This window comes from Daktulosphaira vitifoliae, unplaced genomic scaffold (genome assembly GCF_025091365.1).
Source record: "Daktulosphaira vitifoliae isolate Bord-2020 unplaced genomic scaffold, ASM2509136v1 Scaffold_1, whole genome shotgun sequence".
Classification (NCBI taxonomy): Eukaryota; Metazoa; Arthropoda; class Insecta; order Hemiptera; family Phylloxeridae; genus Daktulosphaira; species Daktulosphaira vitifoliae.
The window spans coordinates 51,424,825-51,444,241 of NW_026099572.1; the positions used below are offsets into that span (position 1 = coordinate 51,424,825).

Here is a 19,417-nt window from a genome sequence, read left to right on the forward strand (position 1 = left end):
AAAAACCAGCACAGGGGGGTCGCGGCACAGTGGTGACGTGGCATTGATGGATCAAGTATAATACCTGACAGTGATTAAAATAACTATAAAAAAAAAACGCTTCGATGCAAATCTTTAGATAGTGTTTAATTTTAAACAATTTTCACCGTGAAGATAAAATAAAGTGCAAAATTTAAGTTGAAAAAGTAAATTTTTTGTGAAAAAGTTGTCATTTTAAATCCCCCCTGTGGGCAGGTAAAGGGTCAGATATGAAAAAAAATATATACCAAATGATAGGTAAAGACATCATGCATCTATAAAAAAAAGAATTATATTGATCCATACATCATTCAAAAAGTTATAGCATTATAAAATTAAAAATGTAAAAAATAAAATTGAAAATTTTCACACAAAAATAGCATTTGGTAGCCATTTTTACCGTGAAGATAAAATAAAGTCCGAAATTTTTTTTTTTCATGATAAAGTATATTACATACGCTTTAATTTAAGATATATATAAAAGTGTCAGACCTTCCAAAACATTTTCAAAAATCAAGTTAAAAAAATTATTTTGTGAAAAAGTTGTCATTTTAAATTCCTCCTCTATGGGCAGATAAAGGGTCAAATTTACAAAAAAAATATATCAAATGAAAGGTAATGATATCATGCATCTATAAAAAACGAATTATATTGATTCGATTATTTTTAAAAAAGTTATAGCAATTTTAATTAAAAAAAATTTTAAAAATTTCGAAAATTAGCTTTTTTTAAATTTGTAATTTTTTTGGAACGAGGGAATTTTTTTCAATTTTTGAGGGTAATGTCTTCGACTAGATACGATTTGTGATCTTTTGACGTATCATTGAAAGAAATCGGTTCGGTGAGAGCTGAGAAAAATTGGTAACAGACACACAAAAAAAAAACACATCTTAGTAAAACCAATACCTTATCAGCTTCGCATCGAAGCTAATATTCTAAGTTTAAAAATTTTTTAAAAAAACCAAGTGCCCAAGAGTTTTAAAAACTTTTTAGTTTATACAGAGTGATTTTTTTATCGTATCCCACTCAAATACTTACAGAATAATAATTTAAACATTTTTTTTTTTTTTGATTATCTTTCAAATTTTTGAGTTAATATACATTTATAATACACAAGGGATTACAAATACAGGTAACTAATTGGTTTTTTATGACATTGCTGTCACAATCTAGGATTTTTTATAATTAATTATGACTATCAATAGATATCCTTTTTGCATTGTCAGTTAATGTATTTATATACTCACAACAATGTGTCTTACTACCATTGATAATAACAATGGTGTGTAGCTTCTAATATCGATGTATAAAAAATCAATTAGCTACCAGTATTTGTAATCCTTTGTGTATTATACATGTATATTAACTCAAAAATTTGAAACTGTAAATGTTTATATCTAATAAACAAATAAAGTTGTACTAAAAGTTCAAATGCCATTTGCTATTAAATTGAAAAATTCAAACAATTTATTAAATTTAAAATATGTATTCCAATTAAAAAAAACAAAGTTGACACCCTTATCAGGCATAAGGGATGAACTTAAAAAATATTACATAGTTAATAATCCAAGAATAATGTGTAACTATAGATAATCAAAAAAAAAAATGTTTAAATTATTATTATTCTGTAAGTAATTGAGTGGGTTATGATAAAAAAATTATCTGTATATTTAAGATAGTTAATAATCTAAAACAATCAATTCATATATGATAACAGTAACATATATTAATTATGAATTGAACAGAAAATTAAATTGTCATAAAATACATATTTTACAAATTAAGGGTCACAATAAACAAATTCGTTAAAATGAGTCAATACCCATATTAAAACCATGCGCGTAGACTTAAAAAAAAAAAGCTCGTAAGACAATGAAAAATAAACGGATTGAATTGATTTTTTATAATATCTCAGAAATGTAATTAGGCGAGTTTGGTGAAAATTTCAAATTTTAAGTCGTAAAACGCTGGCATCAGCGACAGTTTTTCTCAAAAACAGACGTTTTAAAATGCTCGTGGCAAAAATTTTCTGACCTTTGCCAATAATTTTTTCAAAAAAAAACGTTTTATTTCTTGTTTTATTATATAATAAGATATATAATTGCAGAAATGATTGTTACTGAACGACAAAAAAAACTGTTGTAATTGTATTTTTTCATGGATATGATTTACTGATCATACTATAATATGCAAATAATTTACAAAATATTTACAAAATATTTTTCTTTAACTTATTAAATAATGAATAATAATTTAAATTCAACTAGACGTAAAAACTTTTAAACTATTATACTTTTAAAAATTACATTATTATGATTATTAAAAAAATGAAAAATCATCAAAAAAGTATTATTATTACAGAACACTAATATTAATATTAAATTCAATTAATAAAATAGCATTATCTTAATTGAGACCTCTTTTTGTGTTTTAGTTATATTTCCACTTCAGTTTTGTTTGTATCTGTAAATTCAGATGTATAAAATTCATTTACAACTCGACAAAATTTTTCATAATGTGTTTTATGCATTTCATGATGAGCATTTACAATTTTTACTAACCTGAAAAAAATGTTGAACAAACTTTTTAGTGTGCATTTTTTTTGCCTAAATAAAAGTACACTACTTTCAAATGTACAATAGTACCAAGGTTTATTTACTTGGAATAGTTCAAATTGTTGTGAACATAATTTACATGATGATCACCCACATAACCATCGGCAGTACCATATATAAGAAGAACAGGTACTCTAATTCGTTGTAATTGATCCATAGTTATGAAAAATCCATTATTATTTTCATAAATATATCTGTAAGCTTTACATAGACCATCCCAAACTTTATTAAAATATTCTACACCACATCTATCAAATAAAGTCTTAATAATTTCAGGACGCCATGCTGCATGATTGGTAAATTTTTTAGTAAGATTTATATCTTTCTCATTTATTTTTGTTCTTGCACCCCATTCGACAACTTTAAGGACACGATTAGGTACCAGAGACGCTATGTGTAACGCCACAGTACCTCCATAACACCAACCCATGACTGAATATTTATTGATGTTTAGTGTCTGGAAAAAATGTATAACTATTTATAAAGAAAAAAATTATTTAACTACATATATGACTTTTAATTTAATTTAAACAAAAATTACTTCCATAAACACAATTAAATATTTAGCATCTCTTTCAATAAATCCTGGAGAGTAATCTCTATCTGGTGGTCTGCATACTCCGAAACCTGGTAAATCTGTCTCGATAAATGTATACAACCCTTTTGTGACAAGTTCATCAGTAATAGTTTGAAATTCTTTAGCTTTTACCTCACCTAAGTTACCCAAAAGAATAGTTTAACGAATCCATTACTTTTTGTTCATAAAATTAATTAGCTAGAGTAAACTAATTATTCTTAACAATTATGTTATTAAGGAATGTTATTAATTAGAACTATTATTTATAGCACCACTTAAAAGTTGATAATAATTAATACAAGAAATTTGTAGCATTTGCATCTTTTTTCATAAATTTAGTGCAGTATTACTCAATCTTTTTATGATGATGACCTTTTAATTGGAGTTTCAATTTGTTAGCAAACCTCACAATAGGATATATCTTATACAGATTTTATTTTGGAGAACTTAAAAATTCATTTGTATCCACAGATTAAAAAATGCTTTTCTAGTGTATAGCTCATTATAAAAACATAATAAGAATATTCAAATTGCAATAAAAATACAACAAAATATTACTATTAATATTTTAGACCTTAATACAGTAGAGAATAAATAGTAATAAATTTGAACTACACAAATATAGAAAATTTACACAAACAGATACTATCATAACTATGGACTCTAACCATTTTGTTTTCATAAAAAGGATGGTTTTTATAATTCTTCAGAGCTATGCGCCATAGACCAGAAAATATACCTTTAAACTATATTACAATACTGAACTTAATACAATGAGAACTATTTAACTAAATATAATTTTAAAAAAAATCATAATAAAATTAAAAATAAAAACATTTATATTGAGAAAAATAACATTACATACATTATATAATACAAATATTATTAATTTAAAACTAAAAAAATTTAATTTAAAAAGCCACGAAAATATTACTGAAAAAATCGCGGATACGTATTTTATATAAAGATAGGGGTACTAGGGGTAGTGACGTTATCACTAAATAATATTGTGAAATTTTGCCGGTTTACACAAGTTTAATAATAAATTTTTCAGTTGACCAAATTACCAATTAATTAAATTGTTCTTGTTTTTTAAACATTTCTATTGCCACCCTTATATTAAGTTTTTTGTAACTATTTACATTTGTAATTAGTATAATGGTTTTAGTGATGTTAATATGTGTCATTAAAGGCATTCAAGTACATTCCGAACAATTGAAACCATAGCTGGCAACACAAAATGGCTGTTTTTAATAGTATTGTTTACAGGTTAATTACTATTCCGATGAATAAAATAGATTTTAACACAGACCTAGTGGTTATAAAAGAAACAGTTTGATTTAATGGGTATAACGAAAATGTAATTTCTGAAATTAGTCCGAACATAAAAGTGGAATAAAGAAATGAGGGAAAAAATTTCCCTCGATTTCCGTAAATAGAGGAAATCTCCAAAAAAAATTACAAATTTAAAAATCGCTAATTATCGACATTTTTTCAATTTTTTTTACTTAAAATTGCCATACATTTTTTTGATTATTTTTAATATATTAAAAATCAAAATCTAAAATAATTTAAAAACAATTTTTTTTTGTTTTTAATTATTTTTTTATCGTACTAAATCTTTTCAAAAGAAATATTAATAATTTCTATGTAACTCTTGGTGTTTAAATATATGATACAATTGAAATATGCAGAACTATTTTTCTTATAGTTATATCCTATATTTTTTAACTAATTAGTAAAAATATCAAAAATTATTGTTGATAGAAAAAATATAATTATGATTTTAAAGTAGCATTGACGTTCAATTGTAAAATGATGCAGATGTTTTCTATATTTGAGTGAATAAGCATTTTACTAAGTATATTTTAATAGACTTATTTACCGAATACTTTAAATTTAACCGAAAATAATAATTGTGTATTTTTATTTTAAACAAAGAGAAGAGCATTATTTACTAGTATAAAAAAAGAAAATGTTTATTTTTCTGCAATCGCATTGTTCATAAAAATCAGTAGTATAGTTTCAGCGTGGTATAGTTGGGACTAGTATAGATGATATCTGACAGTAATTAAAATCACTATCATAAGAATCGCATCGATGCAAATCTGTAGATAGTTTAATTTAAATAAATTGAGTATTATTCAAAAGTAAAATTCTAAATCAAAAAGAATTAAGGTAAAATTGCAAAAAAATCATTGCCACAGGAAATTATTTTTACTGAATCGACAAACGTTCGTCGCATTCGTTTTTTGATCAAATTGACAATTTAAGCTAATTCAAATGTTAAAATTAATTTTTTCATCTTAAAAGAAAAAAAAATTGAAATATGTTTAACTTTATATTCTATGTCAATTATTTTTATATAATATTCATGAAAATCAGTTTACCCCATTATAAGGTATATTAAAATAAATTAAAATATAATACCAAAAATTTTAACACCAACATTGCATGTTTTTTGTCGGGACAAATTTTTTTTTTTAACTTATCGTGCATTACATTATCTTTATTTTAATATATGTTTGAAGCTCGGAATATTTCCGCAACATTTTCATAAGTTAAGTTGAAAAAGTTCTACTTTTAACTCGTATTCTTAAAAATTTAATAAAGAGAAATGTTCCGATTTACAAAAAAAGTATATCGTATGAAAAGTATATATATATAATTTATTTAAAAGCAAAAATTTGTATTGATCCATACATTTTTCTCAGCTTCACATCAAAGCTAAAATTATTTTTCCAAAATGTTTCAACTAACTTTATTTTCTTTACTTTGTACATATGGTATTATTAGAGTAACGGCCACGTGGGTTTCTGAATTAAATAATTTGGTGCAACACCCAGCGTGAAGAAATTTAACAACGCATCAAAATGTTAATCAATTTATATTCCTTGGTAAGAATTTTGAAGATAATATAGAAAAGTTTACTTTAAGTAGAATTTTCCCACGTGATTCTCGGACAATAATCTTATTACAGAACAGAATTTTATCGATAAGTACGGCAATTTCATGATATCTGACAATGATTAAAATCACTATAAAAAAAAAACGCTTCGATGCAAATCTTTAGATAGTGTTTAAATATAAAAAATTGGTGGATTATTCCAAAAGCTACATAATCTGCTAGTTCCTAATTAATATCTTGATTAAGATAAAGTATGTTGAATGAAAAAGGGATTACTAAAAAATATTATTCCTCATAAAAAAATTGTGTTGATTCATACACTTTTCAATAATTTATAGCATAATAAAGTAAAAAATGTAAAATATAAAATCGAGAATTTTCACACAAAAATAGCATTCGGTAGCCATTTTCACCACGAAGACAAGTCCAGAGGTCAAATTTTTTTTCTCATAATAAAGTACATTATATTAGCTTCAATTTAAGATATATATAAAAGTGTCAGACATTCCGGAACACTTTCAAAAGTTAAGTTGAAAAATTTCTACTTTCTATATGCATTTTTCAGATTTGATGCCCTCTCGTATATAGGGAAATGGTCTGATTTAAAAAAAAAATACACCAAATGAATGGTAATGATATCATGAATCTATTTAAAAATAATAATAAGGATGGTAATAAGAGAAACAATTTATTCTAAAAATTTATATAATTTCATCATTTAACAATCATAAAATAATCATACATTTTATTTTATTTTTTAATATAAAAAATATTTAATTGGCATAAACCACTAAAAAATAAAATAATTTGTTAAAAATAAATAAAATTTCCAAAATTTTAAAAATCTTAGCGTAATACTTTGATTTTTTAGACTTCAATGATTAACAAATTGAATTAAAAAATAAAAAAGTTAATAAGAAACTACATAAAATATGTTTAGAATTAAACTGAAGAAATGTACTACTATATTTGAGGCTGGAGAACGAATTATGGGTATTGCAGTATTGTATGATCTTGCTGTGGTTAATACTTATTTTAGAAAGATAGAAGAACATTATATAAAGTAATTTTTTTGCATTCAAATTTATAAAGCATTATTAGTCAAAAGTAAATAATTTTTGCATGTTTTAATAATTTTAATAACACAATTTAATGCATATTTCAATTTTTTTTTTTTATGATTAAATGCACATAATGTTACGAGATAATTGAATTCCAATTAGGCTGTAAGGTAATTATATAATACTATAGTGAGTTCAACTATGATGTACGGTTCAGAATGTTGAGCGGTTGACAAGAGAATAGAGCAATGATGAGAATGCTTAGATGGATGAGTGGAGTGACTAGAGAAGATAGGATAAGGAATGAATATATAAGAAGGAATATAGCTGTAGCGTGAATCGTGGATAAGATGAGAGAAAATAGACTTAGATGGTTTTGTCATGTTATGAGAATAGAGGAAACGGGAGCTGTAAAAACAGTTGTAGAAATGAATATTGAAGGAAGAAGAGGTAAAGGAAGACCAAAAAAGAGATGGAGGGGTGTAATTGAATCCGATATGAGGACTACTGATGTGAGCGTAGATGATTTACGAGATCGTGTCAATTGAAAGTTTAGGATAAGGGTGGCCGACCTCATGTAGTTGCGATTAAGGCGAGGAAAACAAGAAGAAAATTTACTACTACATTTGCAAATAATTAGAAAATAAAAGAAGATTGCAATTGTGCAATATGTTAACTTACACATGTTTTGATTGTGTAAAAATTAATGTTGGTGTTATACATTTTTTTGGAAAAATATATCAGATTATACACGTTGTATTTATTTGTTTATTAATACTCCAATAGAACAAGAAGAAAAAGATAATTATTATACAAATATTATGAATTAAAAATGAATGTACCAAAATGACTTTTTTTTAATAGAAACTATGGATATTTTCCTTTCATTTTTTTGAAATTCTAATCCGTTACCCCCACTCACAGAGAAGAATTGAAAATAACAACTTTTTTAACTTTTGAAAATGTTCCGGAAATACTGCGTTCTTTAAATTTATGTTAAATTAAAGCTAATGTAACATATTAAAAATTTAAAAAAAAAATTGTCACAACGACTTATCATCTATGTGCTAATGGCTGCCGTAGTTAAAAACATGCTACTTTTGTGTTAAAATTTTCGATTTTATATTTCAAATTTAAATTGCTATAACTTTTTGAAAAATATATAGATCAAAATAAAATTTTTTTTTCTAAACAGTTTATACATAATTTTTTCATCCAACATACATATATTATTTTTTTTATACCTGACAATTTCCCCTTAAATAAGGGTCGTTCAAATCTTGAAAATACGTTTAAAGTAGAACTTTTCAATTTAACTTTTAAAAATGTTCCGGGAAATCTGTATTTTTAAATATATGTTAAAGTAAATCTTATTTCATTTACCAGAAGTTCAAAAAAAATTTGTACCGACGACCTAAATTCTTGTGCAAATGGCAGTCAAAGTAGTATAAAAAATAGGTGTTGTTTTTGTTTTTCAAATAATCCACTAATTTCTTAAAATTAAACACTATCTACAGATGTGCATCGAAGCGTTTCTTATGATAGTGATTTTAATCAATGTCAGGTATCATCTATGCTAGTCCCTACTATGCCACGTCCATATTGTGCCACCATCCCACTGTGCTACCTTTTTTTTATCATATTGTAACCTAATGAGAATTATTGTGTAATTATTAATAGTAACCTCAAAATTACCTATAAAAAGGTTTTTAAAGCTTTTCTCTAATTACTTAACTTAATAAGTTTTCTTAAAATATTAGATTACCATTAGTATTGAAAATATTTTGTAGTTTAACATAGGAATATTCTTTTCCAAAATTATAAGATACTAAGAAAAAAATATTTAGATACTTATTATCTTTCATACTTACATACATGATGTTAATTCAAATTTAATCTCATAAAAAATTATAAAAATATTGTTTATGTTCAAATGTAAAATCAACCACTCCTCTTCCATTTTAACAATTTATATACATAGTGATACTTTAGACTACATTCACTCTATTTCTCAAAAATAAAATTGTATCAAGAAAAATTATTTTTTAGTATAATATACTTTTTGATTTTTCAATAATTAATAACTTTGTCCATATAACACTTATATTTTATAAGGATGACAAATTAATTTTTTTAATTGACAATATACATCTTTAACTAGTTTATAAAATAAAATATGATTTAATTAAAATAACAGTTAATATTAAAAAAAATGTTTAATTTTCAAAATAATGGGTATAAAATTATAATTTAGATCATTTTTTATTTTCATATATTTCTTCATTTATATGTTATTATTTAGTTTTCTAATTCATCTCTTATAAGGTATGAATTAAAAATAAAATTAATAACTGATCAATTAAGTAATGTATGAAACTAAAAAATAATTTTCTTCATTATTATTGTTTTAAGAGACATTGAGCGACCAGTGTTAAAATCATGACTTGTATAATTTATTCTATTTTTTATCAGTGGGATATTTACAAGGGGAAACAAATAGGACAACTGACCCAATCTCATTTTTAATAGTATTTTTTGCTTATTGATATTGTTTATTATATTAAATGAACAAAAATAATCATTTGTAAAATTTTGTTTTAACAATCACACAAAAAAACTAATAAGAGATATTAATTTTAAGTCTTAGATTTAAACTACTATGGTAAGAATATTTTAAGGTAGATCATAAATTATGAACAAGCTTAAATATTTTTAAAAGTTAATTGATAACTTTAATTTTGTTAAAACAAAAATTGAATTTAATGTCATGTTACAATGGATGAAATAAATATTATGTTATTATTAATATATTTTTATTCATTTTTGTTTAAAACTAATAGTTCTGGTAAATTTTTAAAATTTTATTTTTATAAAATACTTCTTATGGGCATATTATGTTTTATAAAAAAAAAGTAAGTTAATGTATATTGAAAATTGTTAATTTTAATAAAAAAAAATTTGTGTTATCCATTTATCTATTTTCTTATGTTATTACTTCTTTATCATTTTAAATAACATCAAAGTACATTTACTTTATTCTTAAAGTGTGAAAGTAAAAAAAAAAATGTTATCAAATTTAACTAATAAAATTATAGGTGATGACAAAAATATACTTCAAATCTAATATATTGAAGGTTGTCCCTTTCCCCATAACCCTAAAATCATGTACGTACCACTACTTAGAGACAAGTTGATGAAAATGTTTAAGTTCTAATCACTAAAAAAAATCAATAAATAAATCTTTTCTATTATAAAGAATAATTACCATATGTCCCTCCTATCAAAAGTATTATTTGTGGTCCTGTCCCAATTTTCCGGTATATTGAATGAAATATTTTTCCATTTACATTAAGTTCAATTGTTTTAAAGTAATCCATCTGAAAAATATATAAAACATTTAACCAAGAATCAGCTAGTAAATAGTAGCTTATCACTTTAATTTAAGAACTCTATGACAAAATTAGAAAAAAAATTATCATTTTCCTCATTTTTCTTTGTTATTAATGGGGAGTTAACTGTAACTAAAAGTTAACTATTAATAAAGTTATAATGAAAAGTTAAATATTTTCTTAATTATTGCCAAAAGTAAGGTCATTAACTATAATTGAAAAAATTGTTATATTTTATTTACTTCAAATAATAACATAATTATCTATAAAGAATTATAAAATCACATAAAACATTTAATACTACTAATATATTATTGAAATATAATAGTAATACGTATTAAAAAAATATTTAGGATTTATACGAAAACTTAACAAAAAAATGAATACTCTCAAAAAAAAAAAAATTTTTTTTCTAAATAATTGGTTGAAAATAAATTAGTTACAATTTAAACATATTATCTTGAACATCAAATAATAATATTGTAAATGTTTTTATATTGTCATACCTGTTGATTTTCCATACTTTGCCTATTGATGCAACAGTCAATTAATTTTTAATAAAATTTTAAAATATAAAATAGGTTTAAAATTTATGTAAAAATCTTTCCTAAATCTTGAAATAGCAGGTAGGTTCTAATTTGTATCAAGCAACAGTAGTAGCTCGTTCATGAATTTAGAACTTTAGTTAAGTACAATCAAAAATACCTTAAAAATAAAAATCCTTTAAATGGAAAAATGTTTCATTATAATGTTATCATTTTAATACCTAACAGACAAGTCCGGTCACCCATGACCAAAACTATTTATAAAGTACTTCTCATCATACAATATTCTGATAACCGGTTTACCCCCCTCTATACCCTTTAAAACGAATGGTTTTAGTCGACATGCCATCGTTCATCTTCCTTTGAAACAAGTTTGAAAATGAATATTGAATAACTATTAAAAATAAGCTTATCTGAGACTGTAGTTTTGCTTGAAATAAATCGTAGCCTCGGCCGATATGAATTTTGTAGAAAATTAGCAATTAATCGCAAATGCACTTCAAACTGCAATAAATGCCAACAAAATCTATGCGCCCAGCACAGACTCAGCATATGTTAAACACGTAACAAAAAATGTCAGTTACCCCTAGAAAAAAACTGTGGACTTTAAATAAAAATTACACAAGATTTATTTTTATTATTTGCACTAGTTATTACTACATAAGTTATTTGTTTTTGTTATTTTCATATGTTGTTACGCGAGTTTTATTTTTATTCAAATCAAATAGTGTCTAAATTTTTTTATTACCAAAATTAAAAAGTTTATAAATAAACTTAAAAAGTTTTGTTTATTTCATATTTGACCTTATAAACATTTTTACACGGGTATATAATCACAATAAAAACATTTATGTACAAAAAAAGTATTAAATAGTTATAAAAATTAATAAAAAATACTTGAGTCACCCGTGTCTCCTGTAAAATTAGTCTTACCTGTCAGGTTAAATTAAATTGTTTGCCTTATTCTAGTATATATTTACTTATTATGAATATTATTGCTCAAATTTTAATGTTTATATTTGAGTGGATATTTTAAGGGTATTAATAATGTATGAGAATCATTCTAATCTAAAACTACGACATTTAAAAATCACCAACTTATTGTTAAATAGAACTCTATAAAATTATATATTTCTGTTGCTATTAACTTAAATTTAAAATGCTTAACGTGGATTCTCGGCTATATGAGCAAATGAGTGTATAAATGTATGACCTCAAGGGCAATAAATCTTTTTTAACACGCTTATTATTAGTTTCACCTGTATGTATGTATGTTTGTAACTCTCCAAGCGCCACGCGTTATGGCATATGCCGTCGTCTATGGCCTTGAGATAAGACTGTCATAACACATTTACCCCACCCCACGCCTCGCTCACCACACGACAGCCACACTATTCCTGTATAAATTTATTTTTGGTTATCGTACCCGTACACGCGTACTTGTCATCAATATTATATATATGTAAACAAATTTTTATTTTGACTGACCAATACCATCCGCGTGTCGTCATACGGCTTACTGAACACCCTGTATATTCCTACCGCTGTTTATACCTCAGGTATAACTTTAGTCCGACCCGCCCGCCCACAAAACACGGCTATACCTAGTGCATGATACGTTTACGTACTTAAGTCGCATTATTTGTATATATATATATTCTAATTATTATTAAAATTTATATATTAACACGCTTTATTCTAATTAAGAGATATAAAGTATTCATTCCGATTACAAGGGATGATTTCCGTATCGTCATTTTTCGTTTCGGGAGTGAGTAATTTGCGCGCCTGCTGCTTTTCTTGGATGTGGTAGCCCTTTCTCAGACTCCCTCTCCGGAATCGAACTCTGATTTCCCGTTACCCGTAACAATCAAGATATTGATAGTAACTACTATCATAGCATAAAACTAAAAAGTGAAAAATAAATATATATTTTTTTAACTATATTTATTTGTTTCTTATTGATACTCGCGTCCAATAAAGTTAAACAATATTTTCGGTAATAATAGTCTACGGCCAATCAGTTACTAGATATAAATATGCCACTATTCTAATGACTTGTTGTATCATGAGAAAATACTGATTTCATAATTTTTTTTAATATGTAAAAAACAATGGCAACACTTTAGGAGGTACTAGGAGAGGTTAGATTTACAAATTATAACTCTCATAGATGCTTAATTTGCTGATAAAGATGTGTATAATTTTACATAATATATATATATATATTATAATATATGTAGCAAGTTATAAAAAATTCAATTCAAATTAAAAATCAAAATTCAGTTATTTATACTCAATATTTTTATATTTTTCTTTGACAACCATTATCACCAAGAAGATAAGCATATGCGCAACCTAAATGAAATGTTTGGAGGATATATCTTAATTTTTCCATTCTTTAAAATATTTCTATTTATTATTACTATTAAATAAAACTATTTACTATTTATATAAATAATAATAAAAAAAAAGATAGATGTTTATAATAATACCAAAAGATAATTGTACTAAACAAAGAACTTTTTATAAATTTATAGTCATTTTAATTTGAAACGTTGGCGAAGGTGAACTAGTTAATTATAAAGTTTCAACAAAAAGTATTTTATACTTCAACAAAACCTTTTTTTAATTTAAATTTGGCTACAATATGCAACTGTTGCGTAGCTGCATCATCAATACTACAAACACGGTAAAGTGAACTTATAACTTATAATATTTCAAAACCATAGGTAGAAGTATAATTAAGTTAATATAAGTAAAATAAGAGTTAAATTTGTAAAAATAATTATGATATACAAACATTAAAAAAACAAATTATCATAATTAACTTTAATTATTAGCTATTAAAATTTAACATAAAATTAAAATAATAAAATTTTTAAAAATTATTTTATTTATATACAATAATTGAGACTCAACACTTGTTATTATTATCAGCCATAATTGTTTTATTTGTATTGTATGTTTATAGTATAATAAAAAAACCCAGCACAGGGGGGTCGCGGCACAGTGGTGAAGTGGCATAGTTGATTCAAGTATAATGATATCTGACAGTGATTAAAATCACTATCAAAAATAAACGCTTCGATGCAAATCTTTAGATAGTGTTTAATTTTAAAAAAATTGGTGTTTTATTACAAAAGCTACTTGATCTGCTGGTTTCTTATTAATATCCTGATTAAGATAAAGTATGTCGAATGAAAAAGGGTTTATTAAAAATATTATTTCTNAAAGTATATCCAATGAAAGATGTATATAAATACTACTTCTCATGAAAAAATTGTATTGATCCATACATTTTTTAAAATATAGCATTATAAAGTTAAATATAATATAAATAATAAAATCGAGAATTTTCACACAAAAATAGCATTTGATAGCCATTTTCAAATTTTTCAAATCAGAAGTCAAATTTTTTTTTTTCAAATTAAAGTATATTACATTAGCTTTAATTTAAGATATATATAAAAGTGTCAGACCTTCCGGAACATTTTCAAAAGTTATGTTGAAAAAGTAAATTTGTTGTGAAAAAGTTGTCATTTTAAATCCCCCCTGTGGGCAGGTAAAGGGTCACATATAAAAAAAAAAATATACCAAATGATAGGTAAAGACATCAAGCATCTATAAAAAAAAGAATTATATTGATCCATACATCATTCAAAAAGTTATAGCATTATAAAATTAAAAATGTAAAAAATAAAATTGAAAATTTTCACACAAAAATAGCATTTGGTAGCCATTTTTACCGTGAAGATAAAATAAAGTCCGAAATTTTTTTTTTTCATGATAAAGTATATTACATACGCTTTAATTTAAGATATATATAAAAGTGTCAGACCTTCCAAAACATTTTCAAAAATCAAGTTAAAAATATTATTTTGTGAAAAAGTCTATAAAAAAAAAAATTATATTGATATGTTCATTTTTGAAAAAGTTACGGCAGTTTTTAGTAAAAAAAATTGAAAAAATTTCGAAAATTAGCGATTTTTAAATTTGTAATTTTTTTGGAGGTTTCCCCTATTTACGGGGAACGAGGGAAATTTTTTCAATTTTGAAGGGTAATGTCTTCGACTAGATACGATTTGTGATCTTTTGACGTATCGTTGAAAGAAATCCGTTCGGTGAGAGCTGAGAAAAAGTGGTAACAGACACAAAAAAAAACACATCATAGTAAAACCAATACCTTCTCAGCTTCGCATCGAAGCTAAAATGTTATGCTTAAAAGTATCACTTTGAATAAGAATAAGTAAAGCTTTCGATTTTAGTCATGCACTTTATAAATCATTGAACGTTTATCTACATTAAGCTTGAATAACTTTTTTATTGAAAAAATTGCGAGATATTATATTTTTAAATTTATAATTATAAAATCATGTTACTTTTTATACATCAATGACATTATATATAAATACGATTACAAATTGTCGACGTGTTTGGAATCACAAAGTATATTTATTTATGTATTCATCTAATAGTAAATGATCATTTTTATCTTAACAGCAATAATGTATTCAAGAGAAACCTATGACGTGTTGATTATTTTAGTAAGATGTAGAATTATATAATTGTTTTGTATTTCCAGAGCTTAATCAAAACCACTTTGTTATATCGATGGACCAATATACATTTCATTATTTGTTATATCTTGAGATTTTCAAGTTTTAATCGTAACATGAGTTGACTGTACATATTTATAGAATGAGACTAATATACAGAGTGTATACTAATGTACAGAGGGCCCAGTATTCACGGACAACTTAAATAACTTTTGTTCCAGTACATTTTTTTTTTTAATTGTTAATATACTTGAGGGCTATAATAATAATTTAAGTAATATCATTTTTATAATTAAATTTACGATAAATGTTTACAAAAATTTCAAAATAACAATTTTTTAGAATAGATTTTAAAAAATAATTCGGTGAAAATAATTCTCATTAATGTTTGGTAGTTAACTTTCTGTAATATTTTAAATTTCATAAAAAATTCAATATTTTTGTATTTATTTTACAGTATCAAACGCTGGCTATGTTATATAATATAGTTAAAAAAAAAAACACGCTTTTAATACACATCGAACTAATAAGTTAAAAATAATATTTAAAATTAGCTTAAAACAATAATGAACGAAAAATACTAGTATTATTGTGAAAAAAACGTGGGCGCTTAGTGCCATATTTTTCGTATATTAAGCACCCAACGCTACTTCGATATGCTTTAAAAGTGTGTCCTTTTAGTTTTTTACATAAATAGCTACGGTATGTATGTTTTTGGTTAAAATATTATTCTATTTAATATGACTATAATTGTTATGAATTCGATCTTGTTTTCATCAAGTTTCATGTACTGTGTCCATCGAACTTTTTCCCTGCTTTATCGGCTTTATGATGGTAGTTATTATCAATATCATGGTTGTAACGAGTAACGGGGATTAGGGTTCGATTCCGGAGAGGGAGTCTGAGAAAGGGCTACCACATCCAAGAAAAGCAGCAGGCGCGCAAATTACTCACTCCCGAAACGTGGAAGTAGTGACGAAAAATGACGATACGGAAATCATCCCTTGTAATCGGAATGAATACTTTATATCTCTTAATTAGAATAAACCATTTTAATATATAAATTTGATTAGTAATTTGTATATATATATTATATATTTCTATATATTATATAGAAAAGCGACTTAGGTTCGAAAATATATCATGCACAGTTAATAATAATCTTCGCATAATATCGCGGCACTTTTGCTGGCGTCGGCGACGCGCTGTCCGACATGATCCTCGGGCGTCAAAAAGTTAGCATAGTTGATGGCTATGGTGCGCGGGTGCGGATCAGTTCGTCGATTTCGGTCGTGCGACACGTCCGGTGCCAGTGGCGTACATCGTCGAGGTTGTCACTTTAACAACAGGAAGAAGACTCAATGTGTCATTTGCGGCGGGTCGTTGTCGGCAGTGCCGCACTTGCTGGACTTTGCACCATGGAGTATGGCACGTGGTATTGGTCAGTTAAACAAAAATACTCATAGTAGGGCGACGTCTGATAAAGGTGACACGAGTGGCAGGGCCATAAAAATTTGTTTATATATATAATATATAATATTGATGTCACACACGCGTGTACGAGTACGAAGGTCAAAAATAAAATTATACAGGAATAGTGTTTCCGACGTGTGGTGAGCGGGGTGGGGTGAATGTGTTACGACAGTCTAATCACAAGGCCATTGATGACGGAATACGAGAGAATAAAAACACGTGGCGCGTGGAGAGTTATAAACATACATACAGGTGAGAAACTAATAAAAGCGCGTTAAAACACTAAATATGATATGAGTATGGATTTTTCCATAAAATTATTAACATTCCAATGACCGGCTTTAGTTCAAATAAAAACACAAACAATGCCTATTATTTAATAAGTAGTTTAATTTCTTTAGAGATAAAATTACTTATACTTTTCATCTGCCTTTGTCTCAACACGTATTTTAATGTTTAGTACCGTAAAATAACACTTGAAAATTCTAATTTTCACAAACTTTAAAATGATACGGACTATTTACTAACTTAATTAGTGTTAATATTAATAAGATATTTTTTTACCAAAATTTTTCTTAAAATCTACTCTACAAAATGGCTATCTTGGATTTTTTCTACATTTTATTTAAAATTTAAAAATAATTAATATTTTTAATAACATATAAAAACAAATTATTGAGATATAATTATTGACCTAACGTATAACAGTTATTAAAAAAATGATTAACTAGATAAGAAGTTATTTAAGTTGTCAGTGAATGCAGTGCCACTTTGTATATTAAATTTTTCTCAAATATAATGATATCTGACAGTGATTAAAATCATTATCATAAAAAACGCTTCGATGCAAATCTGTAGATAGTGTTTAATTTTAAATAATTGGTGCTTTATTCCAAAAGCTACATGATCTCCTATTTTTTTATTTATATCCTAATTACAAGTATTATGATTTATAAGTGTAATATATGAATAAATAAATATATATTGGGAAATGGTGTTAATTTAAAAAAAAAGATTGTCGAATGAAAGAGGAAACAGAACCTGTAAGAATAGTTGTAGAAATGAATATTGAAGGAAGAAGAGGTAGAGGAAGACCAAAAAAGAGATGGAGGGGTGTAATTGAATCCGAGGACGACTGATGTGAGCGTAGATGATTTACGAGATCGTGTCAATTGAAAGTTTAGGATAAGGGTGGCCGACCTCATGTAGTTGCGATTAAGGCGAGGAAAACAAGAAGAAAATTTACTACTATATTTGCAAATAATTAGAAAATAAAAGAAGATTGCAATTTTTTTACAAAAATCCTATTACCTTCGATGCGAAGATTTTACTATTATGTGTTTATTTTTTGTGTTTGTTACCACTTTTAATTTAATATAATTTTTATTTTAGATGCATAATGTCTTTTTCAATTCAAAATGACAACTTTTTCACAAAAAATTAATTTGATCAACTTCATCTTTGAAAGTGTTTTAGAAATACTGAGACTTGTATATATATCTTATATTAAAGCTTATGTAATATACTTTTATATGAAAAAGAAAAAATTCTGTCTTTAGTTTGTTTTCATGGTAACTAATATCAAAGTCAATAAATAAATAAGATTTTTGTAAAAAAATTTTTTTATATTTTTAATACTATAACTTTTTGAAAAATATAACTATTTCCCTTAATATATTTATATATTATATAATTACTCACATATCAGCTGTCCTCATATCTCATTCATATGCCACGTTTCCACTGAGACGCGACCACACTGTGCTGGGTTTTTTTTTTATTAACTTTGATGTTAGTTTTCACCATAAAAAGTGCTTGATACAATATTTTTCAATAAAAATTGTTTGTTACTATAAATAAATGCACTGGACTACAAGGAACTTACATCAGAAGCAAAAATTTACTTTTCTAAATCAACTTTCGCGTTGTTTTCAAATCTGCAATTAGACTTTTTTTATTACTTCTAATTTTTTATATTATTACTAATTACATATAAGATAATTAACAGAAAAAAAAGTTGTTTTCAAATTATTACTGATAAATATGTTAAAAATAATCAGTCCAAATTTTCATTTTTAACCTATTTTTTTGGTTCTTTAAAGTTGATAAAAATTTTTGATAAAGATTTGTGAATGTTAATAGTAAAAAAAATTGAATATGTTACAATCGCTTTTAGCTCAATTACAAGTTTGAAAATGACATCATTAAATAGAAAATTTTATGAGAATTAAAACTATGATATTTTTAAGACTAATATGCAGTCAGGAAATTT

The 19,417-nt window shown here is 25.3% G+C and overlaps 1 protein-coding gene across 5 annotated transcripts; it reads right to left on the minus strand.

Moving 5' to 3' along the window:
* Positions 1-2,138: 2,138 nt before the first annotated feature.
* Positions 2,139-11,652, minus strand: LOC126897011 (valacyclovir hydrolase-like). 5 transcript variants are annotated; one of them, XM_050670347.1, is made up of 6 exons: positions 11,335-11,652; positions 11,075-11,273; positions 10,445-10,556; positions 3,175-3,347; positions 2,678-3,090; positions 2,139-2,600 (listed from the first exon to the last, which is right to left on the minus strand). In XM_050670347.1, the coding sequence occupies exons 2-6, from the start codon at positions 11,087-11,089 to the stop codon at positions 2,453-2,455; spliced, it is 861 nt and encodes a 286-aa protein (XP_050526304.1). In that variant the 5' UTR covers positions 11,090-11,273; positions 11,335-11,652; the 3' UTR covers positions 2,139-2,452. The 5 variants fall into 5 exon arrangements, with proteins under 5 accessions (XP_050526304.1, XP_050526306.1, XP_050526303.1 ...); XM_050670349.1 differs by having other exon boundaries at positions 2,139-2,481; positions 2,580-2,600; positions 11,075-11,364; XM_050670346.1 differs by having other exon boundaries at positions 11,075-11,365.
* Positions 11,653-19,417: the final 7,765 nt, after the last annotated feature.

Bases quoted from the DNA above. Each gene is read 5' to 3' on its own strand.
- LOC126897011 (XM_050670347.1), bottom strand. The intron at 3,348-10,444 runs GTAATTATTCTT...TGGGTAACTTAG, and splicing joins TTTGATAGGAGGGACATATG to GTGAGGTAAAAGCTAAAGAA. The intron at 3,091-3,174 runs GTAATTTTTGTT...CATTTTTTCCAG, and splicing joins ATTTAATTGTGTTTATGGAA to ACACTAAACATCAATAAATA.